Source organism: Salvelinus sp. IW2-2015, unplaced genomic scaffold, assembly GCF_002910315.2.
Source record: "Salvelinus sp. IW2-2015 unplaced genomic scaffold, ASM291031v2 Un_scaffold1824, whole genome shotgun sequence".
NCBI lineage: Eukaryota > Metazoa > Chordata > Actinopteri > Salmoniformes > Salmonidae > Salvelinus > Salvelinus sp. IW2-2015.
Window position 1 is genome coordinate 83,460 of NW_019943195.1, and position 18,334 is coordinate 101,793.

The window sequence follows — 18,334 nt, forward strand, 5'->3', positions numbered from 1 at the left end:
AGGGGTACAAGGTTCTACTGTGGATAATAAATCTAGTCTGTCTGTGTGTCTGAATAATTACCAGAGAATAATTACAATGAAGAGATTGTCTATTTATTCAAGTGTGTGTGTGTGATGTAATGTCTGTGTCCTGTCTCTGTGTGTGCGTGTGTGTGCCTTTAATGTATTGTGGAGAGCTCTTTCAGCAGGTTAAAAGGGGTCACAGTGGAAAGAGTGATGTAGTGCTGTATTAGGAAGTGAATCATGAGGAGTTGAAAATAGAGCAATGTGGGAGTCCTTGATACAACCATGTCAGTCACACCCCAAAGAGTAAATCATCAACATTTATTTATTTTATTTGCAAAAGCAGTTAATTAATTCATATTTGAATGTAATTATTAAAAGATATTAGAATAAAGTACAATCATTTCAGTTCATTTTGTGAGGAATTTGAATATTTTTAAACAAATAAAACCCTGACATAAATAACAGGAATGATGCAAATGAACTTACAAAATATTCAAATTACTATTCAAAAGGCATGTGGTGGAGAATGTTTGTGTTTTAAGTAAGATTATTGTATTCATTAATACAGTGTGATTCCGAGATGTGCATGAAGGTTGGGTATACTGTGTGTGTGTGTAGCCCCTTAGTTGTCTAGACTCATGAGCAGAGCAGTTCCTCTCTTGATCCAGTGGTCAAAAGGCACATCTCCAGACTTCAGGTCCACCCCCACCACAAAGGAGGGTCTGCCCCCATCGCCCGAACGCACTGGGAAGTAGTAGCACGGACACAAGTACATACCTAGACACACACACACACACACACACACACACACACACACACACACACACACACACACAGACACACACACACACACACACACAGAGACATTACATCAGAGAGTCACTTGGCAGACACAGAGAGAGAGAGAGAGATGTTTTATTTTTTTGTCTTACTCTTGGCTATCTTCTTGCGGTTCTCAACAGGTTTGAAGTGGATGGTGGGGATGGGGCAGACCAGCTGCATTGGCTTAGCCTCCACCAGACAGGAGTTCTTCTTGTCCCAGCCAGCCCCTTCCAGATACAGCCCCCGGATAAACACCCCGTCCTGAGGAGGGGATGGATGGAGGAGGGGAGGAAAGAGGGAGGAAGGAGAAAGTTACATGACTTACAATAGATTAGGGTTTTATTCTGACCATGCGGTCTGACCAGGAAGAGTATTCCGAGCCCTAAACTAGACACATTGAGGGAAAAGAGTTGTGGAGAAAAGGACACTGATTTATAGTGAAAACGGGCGTCTCACCTTGGGTGGGAAGAGGAGGTTGTTGTCGTCCACTGTCGCAACAATGAACTCCCAGGATAGAGTGTCCACTGACACCTGTGGGTAATGCATAAGTGTTAGTCAGATTTTCACTAAGTTCCCCATTGACCTCAACGAATTACGAAGTGAACATTTTACTTTAGAGGTTAACTTGGCATGGTTGAAGTTCAAGTACTCTTTATTATCCCTACAGTGGTACTGTATGTCCTTAGAAAAGTTATTATCTGGGCATGATTATAAACCAAACCCGACCCATTCCCGTGCAGCAGTCTACGAGTGTGTGCGGTATAGAGTAGTTGTGGTTAGTTTGTGAACACAGTTTGAAAGTTTTCTCAGACGTTGTGTTTGGTGAGTGAGCAGAGTAATTGGTCAGTGCTGTGTGTGTGTACGTGTTTGTGTTGGTGTGTGTGTGTGTGTGTGTATAAATATACAGTACCAGTCCAAAGTTTGGACACACCGACTCATTCAAGGGTTTTTCTTTATTTTTACTATTTTCTACATTGTAGAATAATAGTGAAGACATCAGAACTATGAAATAACACATATGGAATCATGTAGTAACCAAAAAAGTGTTTCATATTTGAGATTCTTCAAAGTAGCCACCCTTTGCCTTGGTTCCCATCGTGAAGCATGGAGGAGGAGGTGTGATGGTGCTTTGCTGGTGACACTGTCAGTGATTTATTTAGAAGCAAAATAAGCAATGGACATCAGACCAGTGGAAATCTGTCCTTTGGTCTGATAAGGAAGTTTTTCCTAGCCACCGTGCTTCTACACCTGCATTGCTTGCTGTTTGGGGTTTTAGGCTGGGTTTCTGTACAGCACTTTGAGATATCAGCTGATGTACGAAGGGCTATATAAATAAATTTGATTTGATTTGAGATACGCCATCCCATCTGGTTTGCGCTTAGTCGGAGTGTCATTTGTTTTTCAACAGGACAATGACACAACACACCTCCAGGCTGTGTAAGTGCTATTTGACCAAGAAGGCAAGGGATGGAGTGCTGCATCAGATGACCTGGCCTCCACAATCACCCAACCTCAACCCAATTGAGATGGTTTGGGATGAGTTGGACCGCAGAGTGAAGGAAAGCTCAGCATATGTTTTTTTATTTATTTTACAAGGCAAGTCAGTTAAGAACAAATTCTTATTTTCAATGACGGCCTAGGAACAGTGTGTTAACTGTCTTCTTCAGGGGCAGATCGACAGATTTTTACCTTGTCAGCTCGGGGATTCGATCTTGCAACCTTTCGGTTACTAGTCCAACACTCTAACCACTAGTCTACCTGCCTCCATGTCGGAACTCCTTCAAGACTGTTGGAAAAGCATTCCAGGTGAAGCTGGTTGAGAGAATGCCAAGAGTGTGCAAAGCAGTCATCAAGGCAAAGGGTGGCTACCTTGAAGAATCTAAAATATATTTTGATCTGTTTAACACTTTTTTGGTTACTACATGATTCCATGTGTTATTTAATAGTTTTGATGTCTTCACTATTTTTCTACAATGTAGAAAATAGTAAAAATAAAGAAAAACCCTTGAATGAGTAGGTGTGTCCAAACGTTTGACTGGTTTTGTATGTGTGTGAGGCCTCACGCTGTGCTGACGTGCGGACGACTGTAACACAGCGGTGAGGAAGCCAGTGGGAAAGGTGAAGCCAGAGAGCCAGAAGAGGGTAGGGGGGTGGGCTGTCTCCGCCCAGCGGGCAAACTGCTCCACGCGCTGGCACAGGTCCCTGGTCCACGATGCCAGCGGCTTCAAAGACGGGTAGGCCTGAGGAGGACGGAGGAGACAAGACACTTCAGACAGGCACATAAAGAGACAGAGACACACAGCAAAGTCAATAGTATATGCTGTCCTGCTATAGTAACTCTCCCAGCAGCATCATATGAACCTGTATGTTAGGTTCCTCTAGGCCTGTACTCAGTGAGTCAGTGTTCTGTTATTGAAGGTGTGTTAATCCATCATCCTGCCTGCCTGCCTGCCTGGCTGCACAGAGACTGCCTCCCAAATGGCACCCTATGCCCAATACAGTGCACTACTTTTGTAGTGCACTAGGGTAGGGAGTAGGGTGCCATTTGGGAAACCACACTCATTTTCTACTGACTGACCCCCATACACACTGGACTGGAAACACAATCCAACTGTTACTATGTCCTAAGGTTCAATTCTTCATTAAAACAGTGTACAACTCGTTCCAGTAGTCAGTGAGACCGCTGTAGTCTGCCAAAGATTCTACTGCGTGTTGGGGGATGGGGCGGATGAAAAAAAAGAGTGTGTGTGTGTCTCTTCAGAGGGGTCATTGAGGGCAGTTTATGTTTATGTGGGTGCGCCCTTGTGTGTGTGTGTGTGTGTGTGTGTGTGGCTGTGTGTGTGTGGTTGTGCGCGTCTGCCTGTGTGTCTGTCTGGTCCACTGGGTCATCAGGTGGACACTTGGTGCCTAAACAAAGCCACAATGCCCTATCTGGGGCTGAGGGGAAGCTGGGGGGGGGGTAATTGCAGTGTAATAAGTAGAGTAAACCTGCTGTCTCTGCTCCAGTTCCCTTTCTAAAGCCCAACCAGCCCAGTGCTGACTATTACAGTACAGCCAGACAAAGAGAGACAGACAGAGGGAGAGCGAAAAGGATACAGGGAGAGAGAGAGAGAGGAGAGAGAAAAAGAGTGTGAGGGAAAGAGACAGAGAACGAGAGAGGGGGAGAGAGAGAGAAAGAGGGTGAGAGCGAGAGAAAGAAAGAGAGGGAGAGGGGGAGAGAGAGAAAGAGAGAGGGAGAGTGAGAGGGAAAGAGGCCTGCTCTACCCTGTTACTGGCCCCCTCTTTATGAGAGGAGGACAGGACGGCCATTAATGCTTCAGCTCCAGCTGTGTCTCTCTCTCTCAACTCTACTGCCTCATTACTCTACCCTCTATATCTAGTCCCCTACTTCCTTCTGCTTTCCTCACTATTTTTTCCCCCTGTCTGTCAGGCTCTCTCTCTCTCTTTTCCTTCTCTTTCTCTCCTTGATTGCCTGTCTCTCTCTCTCTCTTCCCCTTCTCTTTCTCTCCTTGATTGCCTCTCTCTCTCTCCCTGTCCCTGCTCCGGGGATGAACAACAACCCCTTCTAGAACACTATCCCTCCTCCTTCTCTTGCTCTCTCTCCTTCCGTCCGTCTGTCCATGTTCCATTCACCCCTGGCAGGCATGGCAGACTGTCATTATATTTCTGTTCCCTCAGACTCATGGCTTTCATTTTGGCCAGGCTGCCTCGCTCGTCCTAGAAAACGTGCATCTGTGTGTGTGTGTGTGTGTGTGTGTGTGTGCGCGTGTGTGTGCGCGCGCATATGTGAGTATGTGCGTGTCTCTTCCCCCCCTCTCCCGCTCCAGGCTCACACACTGACGTTTTCCAGTCAGATCAGATTGCTCCCTTTGACATCGCCGAGATGGCTTCTGACAGCCTCCATGTTCTTCTATAAATCACACTGATACTGGACCTACCCACTGGGCCCACACTGGTTGAATCCACGTCATTTCAATTAAATTCCGTTAAACCAACGTGGAATAGACATTGAATTGACGTCTGTGCCCAGTGGGTATGTCCCCACTACCCAGATTGGCCATTCATTTGACCATTGAAGCGTTTTTTGAGGGGAAAGTATGGTATTAAATGCTACATAAGGGAATGGACCTTGTGTACCATCAATAGCTGCTGCTCTGCTTTGATAGTGTCTGTGTGTTGTCTTGTTGTTAGGGATAAGGCCGAATATGTAACGTCATCAATTCAACCTCACTGTATCTATCAGCAGGACGTTCCTCTAAAGTCAAATTGAAATCACATTTTGTTGGTCACGTGCCGAATACAACAGGTGTCGACTTTACAGTGAAATGCTTACTTACGAGCCCATTCCCAACAACGCAGGGTTAAAAAGACAAATATTTGCAAAATAAAAAAGGAAACGGTAACACAGTAAAAACAATAACGAGGCTACATACAAGGAGTACCAGTATTGAGTCAATATGCAGGGGTACGAGGTAGTTGAGGTAATTGAAGTAATACAGATTCTACATGTGTGTAGGGGTAAAAGTCACTAGGTAATCAGGACATACAGTGCCTTCGGAAAGTATTCAGACCCCTTGACTTCTTCCACATTTTGTTAGCCTTATTCTAAAATGGATTAAATAAAAACATTTCCTCAGCAATCTACACACAATACCCCATAATGACAAAGCGAAAATAGGTTTTTAGACATTTTTGCAAATGTATTAAAGGATTGTGTCGAGGCACAGATCTGAAGAAGTGTACCAAAAAATCTCTGCAGTATTAAAGGTCCCCAAGAACACAGTAACCTCCATAATTCTTAAATGGAAGAAGTTTGGAACAATCAAGAATCTTCCTTGAGCTGGCCTCCCGGCCAAACTGAGCAATCGAGGGAGAAGGGCCTTGGTCAGGGAGGTGACCAAGAACCCGATGGCCACTCTGACAGAGCTCTAGAGTGCCTCTGTGGAGATGGGAGAACCTTCCAGAAGGTCAACCATCTTTGCAGCACTCCACCAATCAGGCCTTTATGGTTGAGTGGCCAGACGGAAGCCACTCCTCAATAAAAGGCACATCACAGCCCGCTTGAGGTTTGCCCAAACATAACCTAAGACTCTCAGATCATGAGAAACAAGATTCTCTGGTCTGATGAAACCAAGATTGAACTCTTTGGCCTGAATGCCAAGCGTCACGTCTGGAGGAAACCTGGCACCATCCCTACGATGAAGCATGGTGGTGGCAGCATCATACATTTTTCAGCAGCAGGAACTGGGAGTCAGGATCGAGGAAAAGATGAATGGAGCAAAGTACAGTGAGATCCTTGATGAAAACCTGCTCCAGAGCGCTCAGGACCTCAGACTGGGACAAAGGTTCACCTTCCAACAGGACAACGACCCTAAGCACACAGCCAAGACAACGCAAGAGTGGCTTCGAGACAAGTCTCTGAATGTCCACGAGTGGCCCAGCCAGAGGCCTGACTTGAACCCCGATTGAACATCTCTGGAGAGACCTGAAAATAGCTGTGCAGTGACGCTTCCAATCCAACCTGACAGAGCTTGAGAGGATCTGCAGAGAATAATGTGAAAAACACCCCAAATACAGGTGTGCCAAGCTTGTAGTGTCATACCCAAGAAGACTCGAGGCTGTAATCACTGCCAAAGGTGCTTCAACAATGTACTGAGTAAAGGGTCTGAATACTTATATAAATATATAAATTAGCAAAAAATATATAAAAACGTGTTTTTGCTTTTTCATCATGGGGTATTGTGTGTGAATTGATGAGGAGAAAAAACAAACAGAGTAGCAGCAGCGTATGTGAAGTGTGAGTGGAGTCAATATGCATGTGTGTGTGTTTAGTGTGTGAGCGTATGTAGTGTGTGTGTGTGTGTGTGTGTGTGTGTGGAGTGTCAGAGTAGTATGCTAGGCTCCTCTAGGCCTGTACTCAGTGAGTCAGTGTTCTGTTATTAAAGGCATGTTAATCCATCATCCTGCCTGCCTGGCTGGCTGCACAGAGTCTGCCTCCCAAATGGCGCCCTATTCCCAATACAGTGCACTACTTTTGTAGTGCACTAGGTAGTGTGCATAGAGCCACTGCAAGGGAGTGCAAAACTATTAAGATAAATAAATACATAATAAAATAAATTGTACGGGTAGCCACTTGATTAACTGTTCATCAGTCTTATGGCTTGGGGGTAGAAGCTGTTCAGGTGCCTTTTGGTACCAGACTTGGCACTCCAGTACCGCTTGCCATGCGGTAGCAGAGAAAACAGTCTATTACTTAGGTGGTTGGAGTCTTTGACAATTTGTAGTGCCTTCCTCACCGCCTGGTATAGAGGTCCTGGATGGCAGGGAGTTCGGCCCCAGTGATGTACTGGGCCGTACGCACTACCCTCTGTAGCGCCTTGTGGTCGGATGCCGTGCAGTTGCCATACCAAACGGTGATGCAGCCAGTCAGGATGCTCTCAATGATGCAACTGTAGAACTTTTTGAGGATCTGATGACCCATGCCAAATCTTTTCACCCTCCTGAGGGGGAATATGCTTTGTCGTGCCCTCTTCACAACTGTATTGGCATGTTTGGACCATGATAGGTCCTTAGTGATGTGGACACAGAGGAACTTGACGCTCTTGTCCAGCCCCACTACAGCCCCGTCTACGTGAATGGCGGCGTGCTCGGCCCTCCGTTTTCTGTAGTCCATAAGCTCCTTTGTCTTGCCCACGTTGAGGGAGAGTTTTGTTGCACCACACTGCCAGGTCTCTGACCTCCTCCCTATAGGCTGTCTCATCGTCGTCCGTGATCAGGCCTACCACCGCCGTGTCGTCAAAAAACTTAATGGTGTTGAAGTCGTGCGCGGCCACGCAGTCGTGGGTGAACAACAGGGAGTACGGGAGGGGACTTCGCACGCTTCCCTGAGGGGGCCCCCGTGGTAAGGGTTAGCATGGAGGATGTGTTATTGCCTACCCTCACCACCCGGGGGCGGCCCGTCAGGAAGCCCAGGATCCAGTTGCAGAGGGAGGTGTTTAGTCCCAGGGTCCTTAGCTTAGTGATTAGACACTATGGAGTTGAACGCTGCGCTGTAGTCAATGAACAGCATTCTCACGTTGGTGTTCCTTTTGTCCAGGCGGGAAAGGGCAGTGTGGAGTGCAATAGAGATTGCATCATCTGTGGATATGTTGGGACAGTATGCAAATTAAAGTACATCTGGGGTTTCTGAGATGATGGTGTTGATGTGAGCCATTAACAGCGTTTTAAAGCCTTTAATGTCTACAGATGTGAGTGCTATGGGGCGGTAGTCATTGAGACAGGTTACCTTGGTGTTCTTAGGCACAGAGACTATGGTGGTTTTCTTGAAACATGTAGTTATTACAGACTGGGTCAGAGAGAGGTTGAAAATGTCAGTGAAGACACTTGCTATTTGGTCAGTGCATGCTCTGAGTACGCATCCTGGTCTGGCCCTGCGGCCTTGTGAATGTTAACCAGTATAAAAGTCTTACTCACATCGGCTATGGACAGCGTGATCATACGGTCGTCCGGAACAGCATGGTTCAGTGTTACTTGCCTCGAAGCAAGCATAGAAGGCATTTAGCTCATCTGGTACGCTCACGTTACTGGGCAGCTCTCGACTGGGTTTCCCTTTGTAATCCGTGATAGTTTGCAAACCCTGCCACATCTGACGAGCATTAGAGCCGGTGTAGTAGGTTTGCCTGTTTGATGGTTCGTTGGAGGGCATAGCAGGATTTTTTTATAAGTCCTGCTCCTTGAAAGCGGCAGCTCTAGCTTTAAGCTCAGTGCGGATGTTGCCTGTAATCCATGGCTTCTGGTTGGGATATGTACGTATGTATGGTCACTGTGGGGACAACGTCGTCGATGCACTTATTAATGAAGCCGATGACTGATGTGCCATCAGATGAATCCCAGAACATATGCCAATCTGTGCTAGCGAAAGAGTCCTGTAGCTTTGCATCCGCTTCATCGAACCACTTCCGTATTGAGCTGGCACTTCCTGGCACTTCCTGTTTGAGTTTTTGCTTGTTAGCAGGAATCAGGAGGATAGAGCTATGGCCCTATTTGCCAAATGTAGGGCAGGGTAGAGATTTGTATGAGTCTCTGTGTGTGGAGTAAAGGTGATCCAGAGGTTTTATCCCTCTAGTTGCACAGGTGACATGCTGGTAGAAATGAGGTAAAACAGACTTTAGTTTTCCTGCATTAAAATTACTGGCCACTAGGAGCGCCGCCTCTGGATGAGCATTTTCTTGTTTGCTTATGGCCTTATACAGCTCATTGAGTGTGGTCTTAGTGCCAACATCAGTTTGTGGTTGGTAAATAGACAGCTCCGAAAAATAGAGATGAAAACTCTCGTGGTAAATGGTATGGTCAACAGCTTATCATGGGGTATTCTAACTCAGGGGAGCAGAACCTCGAGACGTCCTTAATATTAGAGATCGCGTACCAGCTGTTGTTAATAAAGAGACACACACAACCCCCCTGATCTTCCCAGACTCTGCCGTTCTGTCCTGCCGATACATAGAAAAACCAGCTAGATGTATATTATTCATGTCCTTGTTCAGCCCTGACTCCGAGAAGCATTGTATATTACAGTTCCTAATGTCCCGAAGGGAGCTCATCCAGTTTATTCTCTAGCAATTGCACATTCGCCAATAGAACAGAGGGTAGAGGTGATTCATTCATTTGCCGCTGTAGTCTCATCAGGGTGCCCGGGCCGGCCTCTACAGTGCCGTCTTTACCTTCGAGTGACAGGGATTAGGTCCTGGTCCGAGGTTAATCAATATGTCTGTCACCTCCGACTCATTGAAGTAGAAGTCCTAGTCCAAATCCAGGTTAGTGATGGCTGTCCTGATGTCCAGAAGCTCTTTTCGGTCATAGGAAATGATGGCGGAAACATTATGTACAAAAAAAGTTAAGACCAGTGCAAAAAAAAAAAACACACAAAATGGCACAATTGGTCAAGAGCCCGTAAAATGGCCGCCATTCCCTCCGGCTAAAAGTGGTTTTCTGAACATGAACTTGATGTAAAGATTTGTTGATATCGCTGTGCTCACATAATAGAATGGTGTCTGGTTACATGAATGATGTGTAGATGTTGCAATCACGATAGCACAAGGGCAGATACTAGTGATGTTGCTGCCACTGGGGCAGTTACTACAGCCAAGTCAAATGCCTTGAGATAAATGGTAAATGTGTGTTTTTGTGTGTATCTATGACCCGTAACAATCCATGAGTGTGTGTGTGTGTTTGTATGTATGTGTGTCCTACCTTAACCCAAAGTGGGGGGACGCGGGCGTCGAAGATGCAGTGGAATGTTTCCTCCAGGCTGCTAGACATCACCACCAGACCCTTGATCCCCTTCTCCAGCTCTATCAGAGACGACCTACACACACACACACACACACACACACACACACACACACACACACACACACACACACACACACACACACACACGCACGCCGTTAAACTACCCATCCAGTACTTTGTTTTTACACACACATTTGCAGCTACACACCCCATGCACAAACCACCTACCTACATCACCTCCCTCCTCTTCTCTCTCTGTCCTACCTGATGGTGTGTAGCAGGGCATTGTATCTCTGGATCTCTTGCAGTAGGACCACGTTGAGAGGTGAGGGGTCGTCAGCCAGCAGGACCCTGGTCCCTTCATAGTCTATCAGGCCTGGGATCTTCTGCAGCACGTCTGCTGCTAACTCCAATACCTGGAGAGGGAGGGAATCGACTGAAACTCTTGCACTGATAGTAAATATGCAGAAAATACAGAGCTACACACACACACACACACAAATGCACATGACACAGCCTCCAACTGTAAACCCCTCCCACTCACCTTATTCTCTCTGCTGGTCCCGGCGGCTGCTCCGGCAGTAGCTCCACTAGTGACCTGGGGCTGCAGGGAGAGCAGGGTGTCAAACAGGGTCCTGGTCTCAGCAATCTGGGAGGCGATGTCGGCGTTGGGGTGCTGGCCGAACACCTCGGGGTGCTCCGTGGCTGGGAGGTGGCTGATGTACTCCCTGTAGGAGGACTGGGGCCCGTCCCGAGGGATGTAGTAGGTAGCGAGAGAGGAGAGTCTAGAGAGAGGGGAGAAGAGACTGTTAACACTACATAACCCCTACCCTGTAGGAGGACTGGGGCCCGTCCCGAGGGATGTAGTTAGGTAGCGAGAGAGGAGAGTCTAGAGAGGGGAGAGAGACTGTTAACACTACATACCCCTAACCCTGTAGGAGGACTGGGGCCCCGTCCGAGGGATGTAGTAGGTAGCGAGAGAGGAGAGTCTAGAGAGAGGGAAGAAGAGACTGTTAACACTACATAACCCTAACCCTGTAGGAGGACTGGGGGCCCGTCCCGAGGGATGTAGTAGGTAGAGAGAGAGGAGAGTCTTAGAGAGAGGGGAGAAGGAGACTGTTAACCTACATAACCCCAACCTGTAGGAGGAACCTGGGGCCCGTCCGAGGGATGTGTAGGTGCGAGAGAGGAGAGTCTAGAGAGAGGGGAGAAGAGACTGTTAACACTACATAACCCTAACCCTGTAGGAGGACTGGGGCCCGTCCCGAGGGATTGTAGTAGGGTAGCGAGAGAGGAGAGCTCTAAGAGAGAGGGGAGAAGAGACTGTAACACTACATAACCCCTAAACCCTGTAGGAGGACTGGGGCCCGTCCCGAGGATGTAGTAGGTAGCGAGAGAGGAGAGTCTAGAGAGAGGGAGTAAAGAGAACTGTTAACACTACATAACCCCTAACCCTGTTAGGCGGACTGGGGCCCGTCCCGAGGGATGTAGTAGGTAGGCGAGAGGAAGAGTCTAGAGAGAGGGGAGAAGAGACTGTTAACACTACAATAACCCCTAACCCTGTAGGAGAACTGGGGCCCGTCCCGAGGGATGTAGTAGGGACGAGAGAGGAGAGAGTCTAGAAGAGGGGAAGAAGAGACTGTTAACACTACATAACCCTAACCCTGTAGGAAGGACTGGGGCGCCCATCTAACTTTTGCTTTATCGGTTTTTTGCATTCTCCATACGTTACCAACTACGATTTCATTTCTCTCTTGCTCTATCGTGACCTCATATCCACTCCTTCAATGGCTGCTCTGTGTCCGGCTGGCTGTCGACCCCGCCTCTCTTCGTTAGTGTATGCATAGTGAACGCTTGGTGCAACTTTCAGACCGGTCCCCTGAGGAGGGGGGGAGGTTATTCCAGTTCTCTGGGCAATTTCGCTTCCATCGCTGAACCTGTTGTCGCCTTCGTCAAAAACCTCTAAAGACAGACCAACAGTTAGTTAGGGCATTTCTGATTCAGGATACCACCAAATCATTTACTGTATACAAATAAAATTTTCATCTGTATGACAAATTATACTACTACCATAATTGTTAATACAAATGTCTAGAAGTCACAGAAAACAAACAAGTTTGAAATCATCTTTTTATCGCCCAAGATGGTTTAATACTCCCATCATTCTTGGCTGCACGGCAGAGTTACAGGGTTCAGGGATCAAGGCACCCTTAGAGGAATACAGAACATTCAAACAGCTAATCTGGTAAATTGTTTTTTTGACAAGAACAACACACACACAACAGCATAATAACTCTTCATTAACATAGAGAAAACTTCATCCATTTGGACTATATGAAACCATTACCAAATATATTTTCCTTTTACGGCAGCATGTGAAAAATCTATCTGCAATTTGCAATTAATTACCTTGCAACACCTTGACTTGCCTAGTTAAATAAAAAAAAAAATATAAAAGGGCCCCAGGGGACGGTAATTCCCATGTTGGGACACATACTAATTCGGAACTCCACAACATGGGATATCTTCATGGCTTTTTGGCTCTGAAAGCCTATATCCTCAGATTATAGCAGGTGCTTTTTTTTCCGTAAAGTTTTTTTTTTGTTCTTCTCAAGGTATCTCTGTGAATACAGGTAGCGAGAGAGAGAGAGTCTAGAGAGAGGGGAGAAGAGACTGTTAACACTACCATAACCCCTAACCCTGTAGGAGGACCTGGGGCCCGATCCCGAGGGATGTAGTAGGTAGCCGAGAGAGGAGAGTCTAGAGAGAGGGGAGAAGAGACTGTTAACACTACATAACCCCTAACCCTGTAGGAGGACTGGGGCGCGTCTCCGAGGGATGTAGTAGGTAGCGAGAGAGGAGAAGTCTAGAGAGAGGGGAGAACGAGACTGTTAACACTACATAACCCCTAACCCTGTAGGAGAACTGGGGCCCGTCCCGAGGGATGTGTAGTAGGTAGAGAGAAGAGGAAGAGTCTAACGAGAGGGGAGAAGCAGGACTGTTAACACTACTAACCCCTAACCCTGTAGGAGGACTGGGGCCCTCCCGAGGATGTAGTAGGTAGCGAGAGAGGAAGATCTGAGCAGAGGGAGAAGAGACTGTGTAACACTACATAACCCCTAACCCTGTAGGAAGACTGGGGCCCGTCCCGAGGGATGTAAAGATAGGTAGAGAGAGAGAAGTCTAGAGAGAGGGAGAAGAGACTGTTAACACTCACATAACCCTCAACCCTGTAGGAGGACTGCGGGCGCCGTCACGAGGGATGTCGAAATAGGTAGAGAGAGGGCAGAGTCTAGAGAGAGGGGAGAAGAGACTGTTAACACTACATAACCCCTAACCCTGTAGGAGGACTAGGGCCCGTCCCGAGGGATGTAGTAGGTAGAGAGAGAGGAGAGGAAAGTATTACAGTACAACATTGTTGTCCAATCCCAAATTGACCCTTAGAAAGTACTGGATAGGCAGGAATAAGCAGCAACAGGGCTGGACTCCTCAGACTGACTGTAACATCAACGCTGGCCACATGGTGGTGCTCACGGTCCTCAGTCTTTATGAGTACCTGTAACCAGACAGCAGCCGCAGTACGCTCTGCCACGACTAGATCTTTATGTGTGTTTGAGGAGAGAGAGAGTGAAAGAGACAGTCGTTTGTGTGTGTGTGTGAGTGTGTGTTTGTATGCTTGTGTCACGCTCACTTGAAGAATGGCGCGGCGACGGCGGCCTCACAGAAGTAGTCGTTGATGTACGTGGTGAGCAGGCGTCTGTCAAAGTCGTCCGTCACGTGACCGCCGTAGTTGACCCCGGCGATCAGGTACTTGAGGGCGTCCCAGGGGATCTCCTCGTACTCATCTAAATACAGACTCATCAGACTTTCACTAACCTAGAGGAGGGATGGGGACACGCCTGCTGTTAGCACTCCTAGGGGGTGATTTATCCACTACTTTTGGTCTCACGCAACAGGATGTAGAGCGGTCAGCATTTTGTTAGTCTTCATTGTCTTACAAGGGAAAGGAGTAGGTAAAAAATTCTGTCACCGTTTTCAAGCATTCTTCAACATTAAATCTTCACAATCCATATCAGACTCAAGAAATACCTGACATTCCCCTCTCCTAATTGACTATTTTTACCAAGTAGAAAGATCCAAGTCGGGGATAGTTTTAAGACCGCGACTGGAAGCCATTTTTGTGCGCGCGCGCGAGTTACCTCGAAGTCAGAGTCGTTGAAGCCGTAGATAATGTTCCAGCCCAGCTGTAGGAACTTCTTCCTCTCTAGAAGGATGCTGTGGAAGAAACAGAGGGCGAAGAGCAGCTTCCTGTAGAGCACAGGCCGGGCACAGCGTGTGAACTGTCCCTCTGTCACCAGCTGGTACAGGCGTTTCATATTGGACTTCACACCCTGAGGGAGGGAGAGGGAGAGAGAGAGAGAGAGAGAGAGAGAGAGAGGGGGGGGGGGGGGAGGGAGCGGGGGGGGCGAGAATTGATGTGTGCAATGGCAAAAGAGAGTAGATCATTCTGAAAATGTGTGTGTATCTAGATGTGTTCTCTTAAAGTGTGTGCCTGCGTGTGTGTGTTCCTGCATGTGTGTGTATGTGTGAGTACAGTGGTGTATATCCTCTCTCTGTCTACCCGAGGCGGTTCGGTGGTCATCTTGATGCCGGCCTGCAGGATAGCGATGGGGAAGTCAGGGTGAGGAGAGGAGCTGAGCCACAGTCTGAAGTCAGGATGGGGCTCCTCCACCTGCAGCAGTTCCACTAACTTATCCAGCTGAGGCATCCAGGACAGACACAGGTGGCAGTTAGCCAGGAACACCCAATGACCTGTGGAGTGGGAGTGGGAGTGGGAGAGGAGAATAGAGGAAAGAGTGGAGGAGAAGGGATATTAGAAATCGACTTTTCCAAAAACAACAGTACTGATGTATGGCGATGACATTTGGTCGAGTATAGAGAGGTGTGGCTGAAATCACAACAAGCTACAGGAAGTGACAGCCAGATAGAACATGACAAATGACACTGCAGTCCACAAACAGGGCATGAGGGGAGAGAGGAAATATAGATTGAGAGAGAAAGGAGTCCTATGAATACTTAGCAAAGTAACTATCAACGGTGAACAAGAAACAGATGCCGAGAACAGGAGAGGAGAGAGAGAGAGACACAGAAAGAGAACAGAGGGCGGGAAGAGACTGATTCGTACCGCTCTTCACTCCCTCTTTGATCATGCGTGTGGCAATGGGGGCTTGACCCTGGCCCAGGGAGAGGGCATGGAATTTCCTGCTCATCCCTGAGGCCTCAGCCAGCTGTAGCAGGGCTCCTGTAGGGTCCACCCCCGGAGACAACACGAAAATCAGAGGAGTCTTAGTGGTCGAGTCCTCCACCACCTGGGAGAAGCATCAACACAGCGGCAGAGATCGGGGGAGGACCAAGAGAGAAATGACTATTGTATTAGTACAGTTCATGTTAATGGTCACAGTTGATGGCAGTAGGACGCAAGTATCATCCCCCAATGGGTTTGTGGCAAATGAAACTTTTTTTACCAAGAGCTTTCACATCAATACATAGAGGATTACTGGGAACAAATGTTGTTCCTGTTCAGGTCAAGAGGTCAGGAATAACTCCCGAAGACAAGAATGACCCATCTCAAAATGAACCACCTCCACAACGCAGGGGATCCAACTTGGCTCTGGTTGGCAGCCATCTTGTGCCAGTTCCCTCAGCCGCCATCGAGGCTGAACGTGTCAGCGTGGGAGTGACACAGAGTGACACAGAGAGCAGGAGGGGGGGGGGGGGAATCAAAAAGTCTCCTCCGAGTGCCACTCACAGTCTCGTCACACACACACGCGCGCACACACACAGATGCACACCGACACACACACTCACAGCCTTCATGTCGAGTACGGGCGGCTCCACGAAACGTGATCCCAGGTTGTTGATGATGAAGGCGGCGACGCAGAAGGCGACGCGGTCCTGGCGCAGCGAGCGCACGATCAACATCCTCTGGAGCTCGTTACAACCATTCTCCCACTCACCTGGTGTGGGGAGGGTGGACGGAAAAAGAGAGGGAGGGCGGGAGAAGAGAGAGAGAGGTCGGGATAGAGAGAGGGATGGGGGAGGAGACAGAAAGACAGCGAGGTTAAAGAAGAAGGATGGAAGGTGAAGGTGACAAGGGGAGAAAGAGAAAGAATTGGTTGGGTGTTTTCAGCAACACCAGTGATAACTTAACTTCCCAACTAAAGTCCCGGTGTTAAAACCACAATGAATCACAATGGCATGAATGGCAAATGGGTTTTAGATAAACAATAGATTTTAACGGCAAGCCGGGAGGAAAATTTATGGCAGCAAGTTCCATCATGTAATTATATTAATATTGAGCTGAACTTTGTGTGATTTAATTAACGTGATGACATAAAGCAGTGATAGTGACAGAGGCACACACTGCTACGTGATAGGCATCAATAGTCCTTCAGTACGGAGAGAGGGAGAGAGAGAGAGAGAAAGAAGGGGAGAAAGAGAGACTCAGTGAACAAAGCCTTGCCTTTGAGAGAGACCGCCGTAGGCAGACCTGGCTCTCAAGAGAAGACAGACTATGTGCACACTGCCCACAAAATGAGGTGGAAACTGAGCTGCACTTCCTAACCTCCTTACACAGACCCACAAAGAAATCCTCAACAATTCAAATGTTGATAAACTCCCATATCTATTAGGTGAAATACCACAGTGTCCATCACAGCAGCAGATTTGTGACCTGTTGCCACAAGAAAAGCTCAACCAGTGAAGAACAAACACTATGGTAAATAGAACCCACATTTATGTTTATTTATTTTCCCTTTAGTATTTCAACTATTTGCACATCATTACAACACTGTATATAGACATAATATGACATTTGAAATGTCTCTATTCCTTGGAACCTTTGTGAGCGTAATGTTTACTGATAATTTTTTATTGTTTATTTCACTTTTGTTAATTATCTAGTTCACTTGCTTTGGCAGTGTAAACATAACTTTCCCATGCCAACAAAGCCTGTTGAATTGAATTAAGAGAGAGAGACAACAGAGGAGTAGAATGATATTCATCATCAATTAAACAACGAAGAAGAAAAAAGACATACTAGACTTTACTATATACACAAACGGTACCCAACTGTTGCACATAAGAGAACAAGATGGATTCATTTATAGAGACACGCACGTTCACTTATATGCAGGCATGTGTACATACTGTGTACTCACTCCCACAAGCTCCCAACCCTACCCCTCTCACCAGGTAGCTGTGCGGTCTCAGGCCCGGCACTCGTGTACCAAATGTTCCAGTCTCGGGGGTACTGTTCAAAGGAGGCCATGAGGCCGTGGAAGTTAGCCAGCTTGTCCAGCTCTGTCACGTTGTCCCAGTTCGACTCAGCCAGCCAGCTAGAACACGGGTTCTCCATCTGACTCTCTTTATCTAGAACCTAGAGGGGAGAGAGAGAGAGAGGGAGGGAGGGAGGGAGGGATAGATACATTTTAAGGGATGTGTTTTTGGTTTTTTATGGCACCTGTATAACTGCCCATTCAGTACTAGCTCTTGTAACACACGTCTGAGTCTGCTGCTTGAGGAAGATTTATTGACTAATTGTGTGCTTGACAAAACCTTCCTCATTAATCCTCATAGGATTAATACAATTGTGATGAATTGAATGGCACATTCAGTCTGTTCTGTGTGTGTGTGTGTGTGTGTGTGCGCGTATATCTGTGTGTGTGTGTGTGTGTGTGTGTGTGTGTGTCTCACCAATCCTCCCCTGAGGAAGAAGCTGTATTCGTCCATGTTGAGTTTACCAGCCACCTCCAGGATCTTGGCACAAATCTGGAAACTGAAGAGCAGCTTGTGGACCTCAAACAGACCACGACACGTGTACCTGGTGAAGACGGGGACAGTCTTGATCAAACTTTGGTGGTACACACACTGGAAGAAGAGGTGAAACAGTACAGGACTCTATTGTATCTCTATGGTAATCTGTATCTAGTATCTAAAGTATGGTCCGTGTGTTATTTTGTTACCTACTTCAAAACTTTTGGTCCTGTATAACAGCTTCACATTTAAATACACATTATTCCAAAATTCATCATCATACCTGTCATTATCCGAGAATGTAAACCTGTAGACAGCGGTATGTGTGGTAGTCGTTGAGGTTATATTATGTTGTACCTGTAGACAGCGGTATGTGTGGTAGTCGTTGAGGTTATATTAT

General features: G+C 47.1%; 1 protein-coding gene across 1 annotated transcript in view; it reads right to left on the minus strand.

Annotated features, from left to right (window-relative positions):
* Positions 1–406: 406 nt before the first annotated feature.
* Positions 407–18,334, minus strand: part of LOC139024731 (dynein axonemal heavy chain 2-like) — a 95,435-nt gene continuing 77,507 nt past the window's right edge. The window contains 14 exon segments of the mRNA XM_070439650.1: positions 407–783; positions 939–1,089; positions 1,285–1,359; positions 2,892–3,068; positions 10,078–10,192; positions 10,384–10,535; positions 10,664–10,904; positions 13,811–13,995; positions 14,319–14,510; positions 14,741–14,931; positions 15,305–15,488; positions 15,988–16,136; positions 17,371–17,557; positions 17,875–18,001. Coding sequence (XP_070295751.1) covers positions 629–783; positions 939–1,089; positions 1,285–1,359; positions 2,892–3,068; positions 10,078–10,192; positions 10,384–10,535; positions 10,664–10,904; positions 13,811–13,995; positions 14,319–14,510; positions 14,741–14,931; positions 15,305–15,488; positions 15,988–16,136; positions 17,371–17,557; positions 17,875–18,001 — 2,281 coding nt within the window. The 3' untranslated portion in view covers positions 407–628.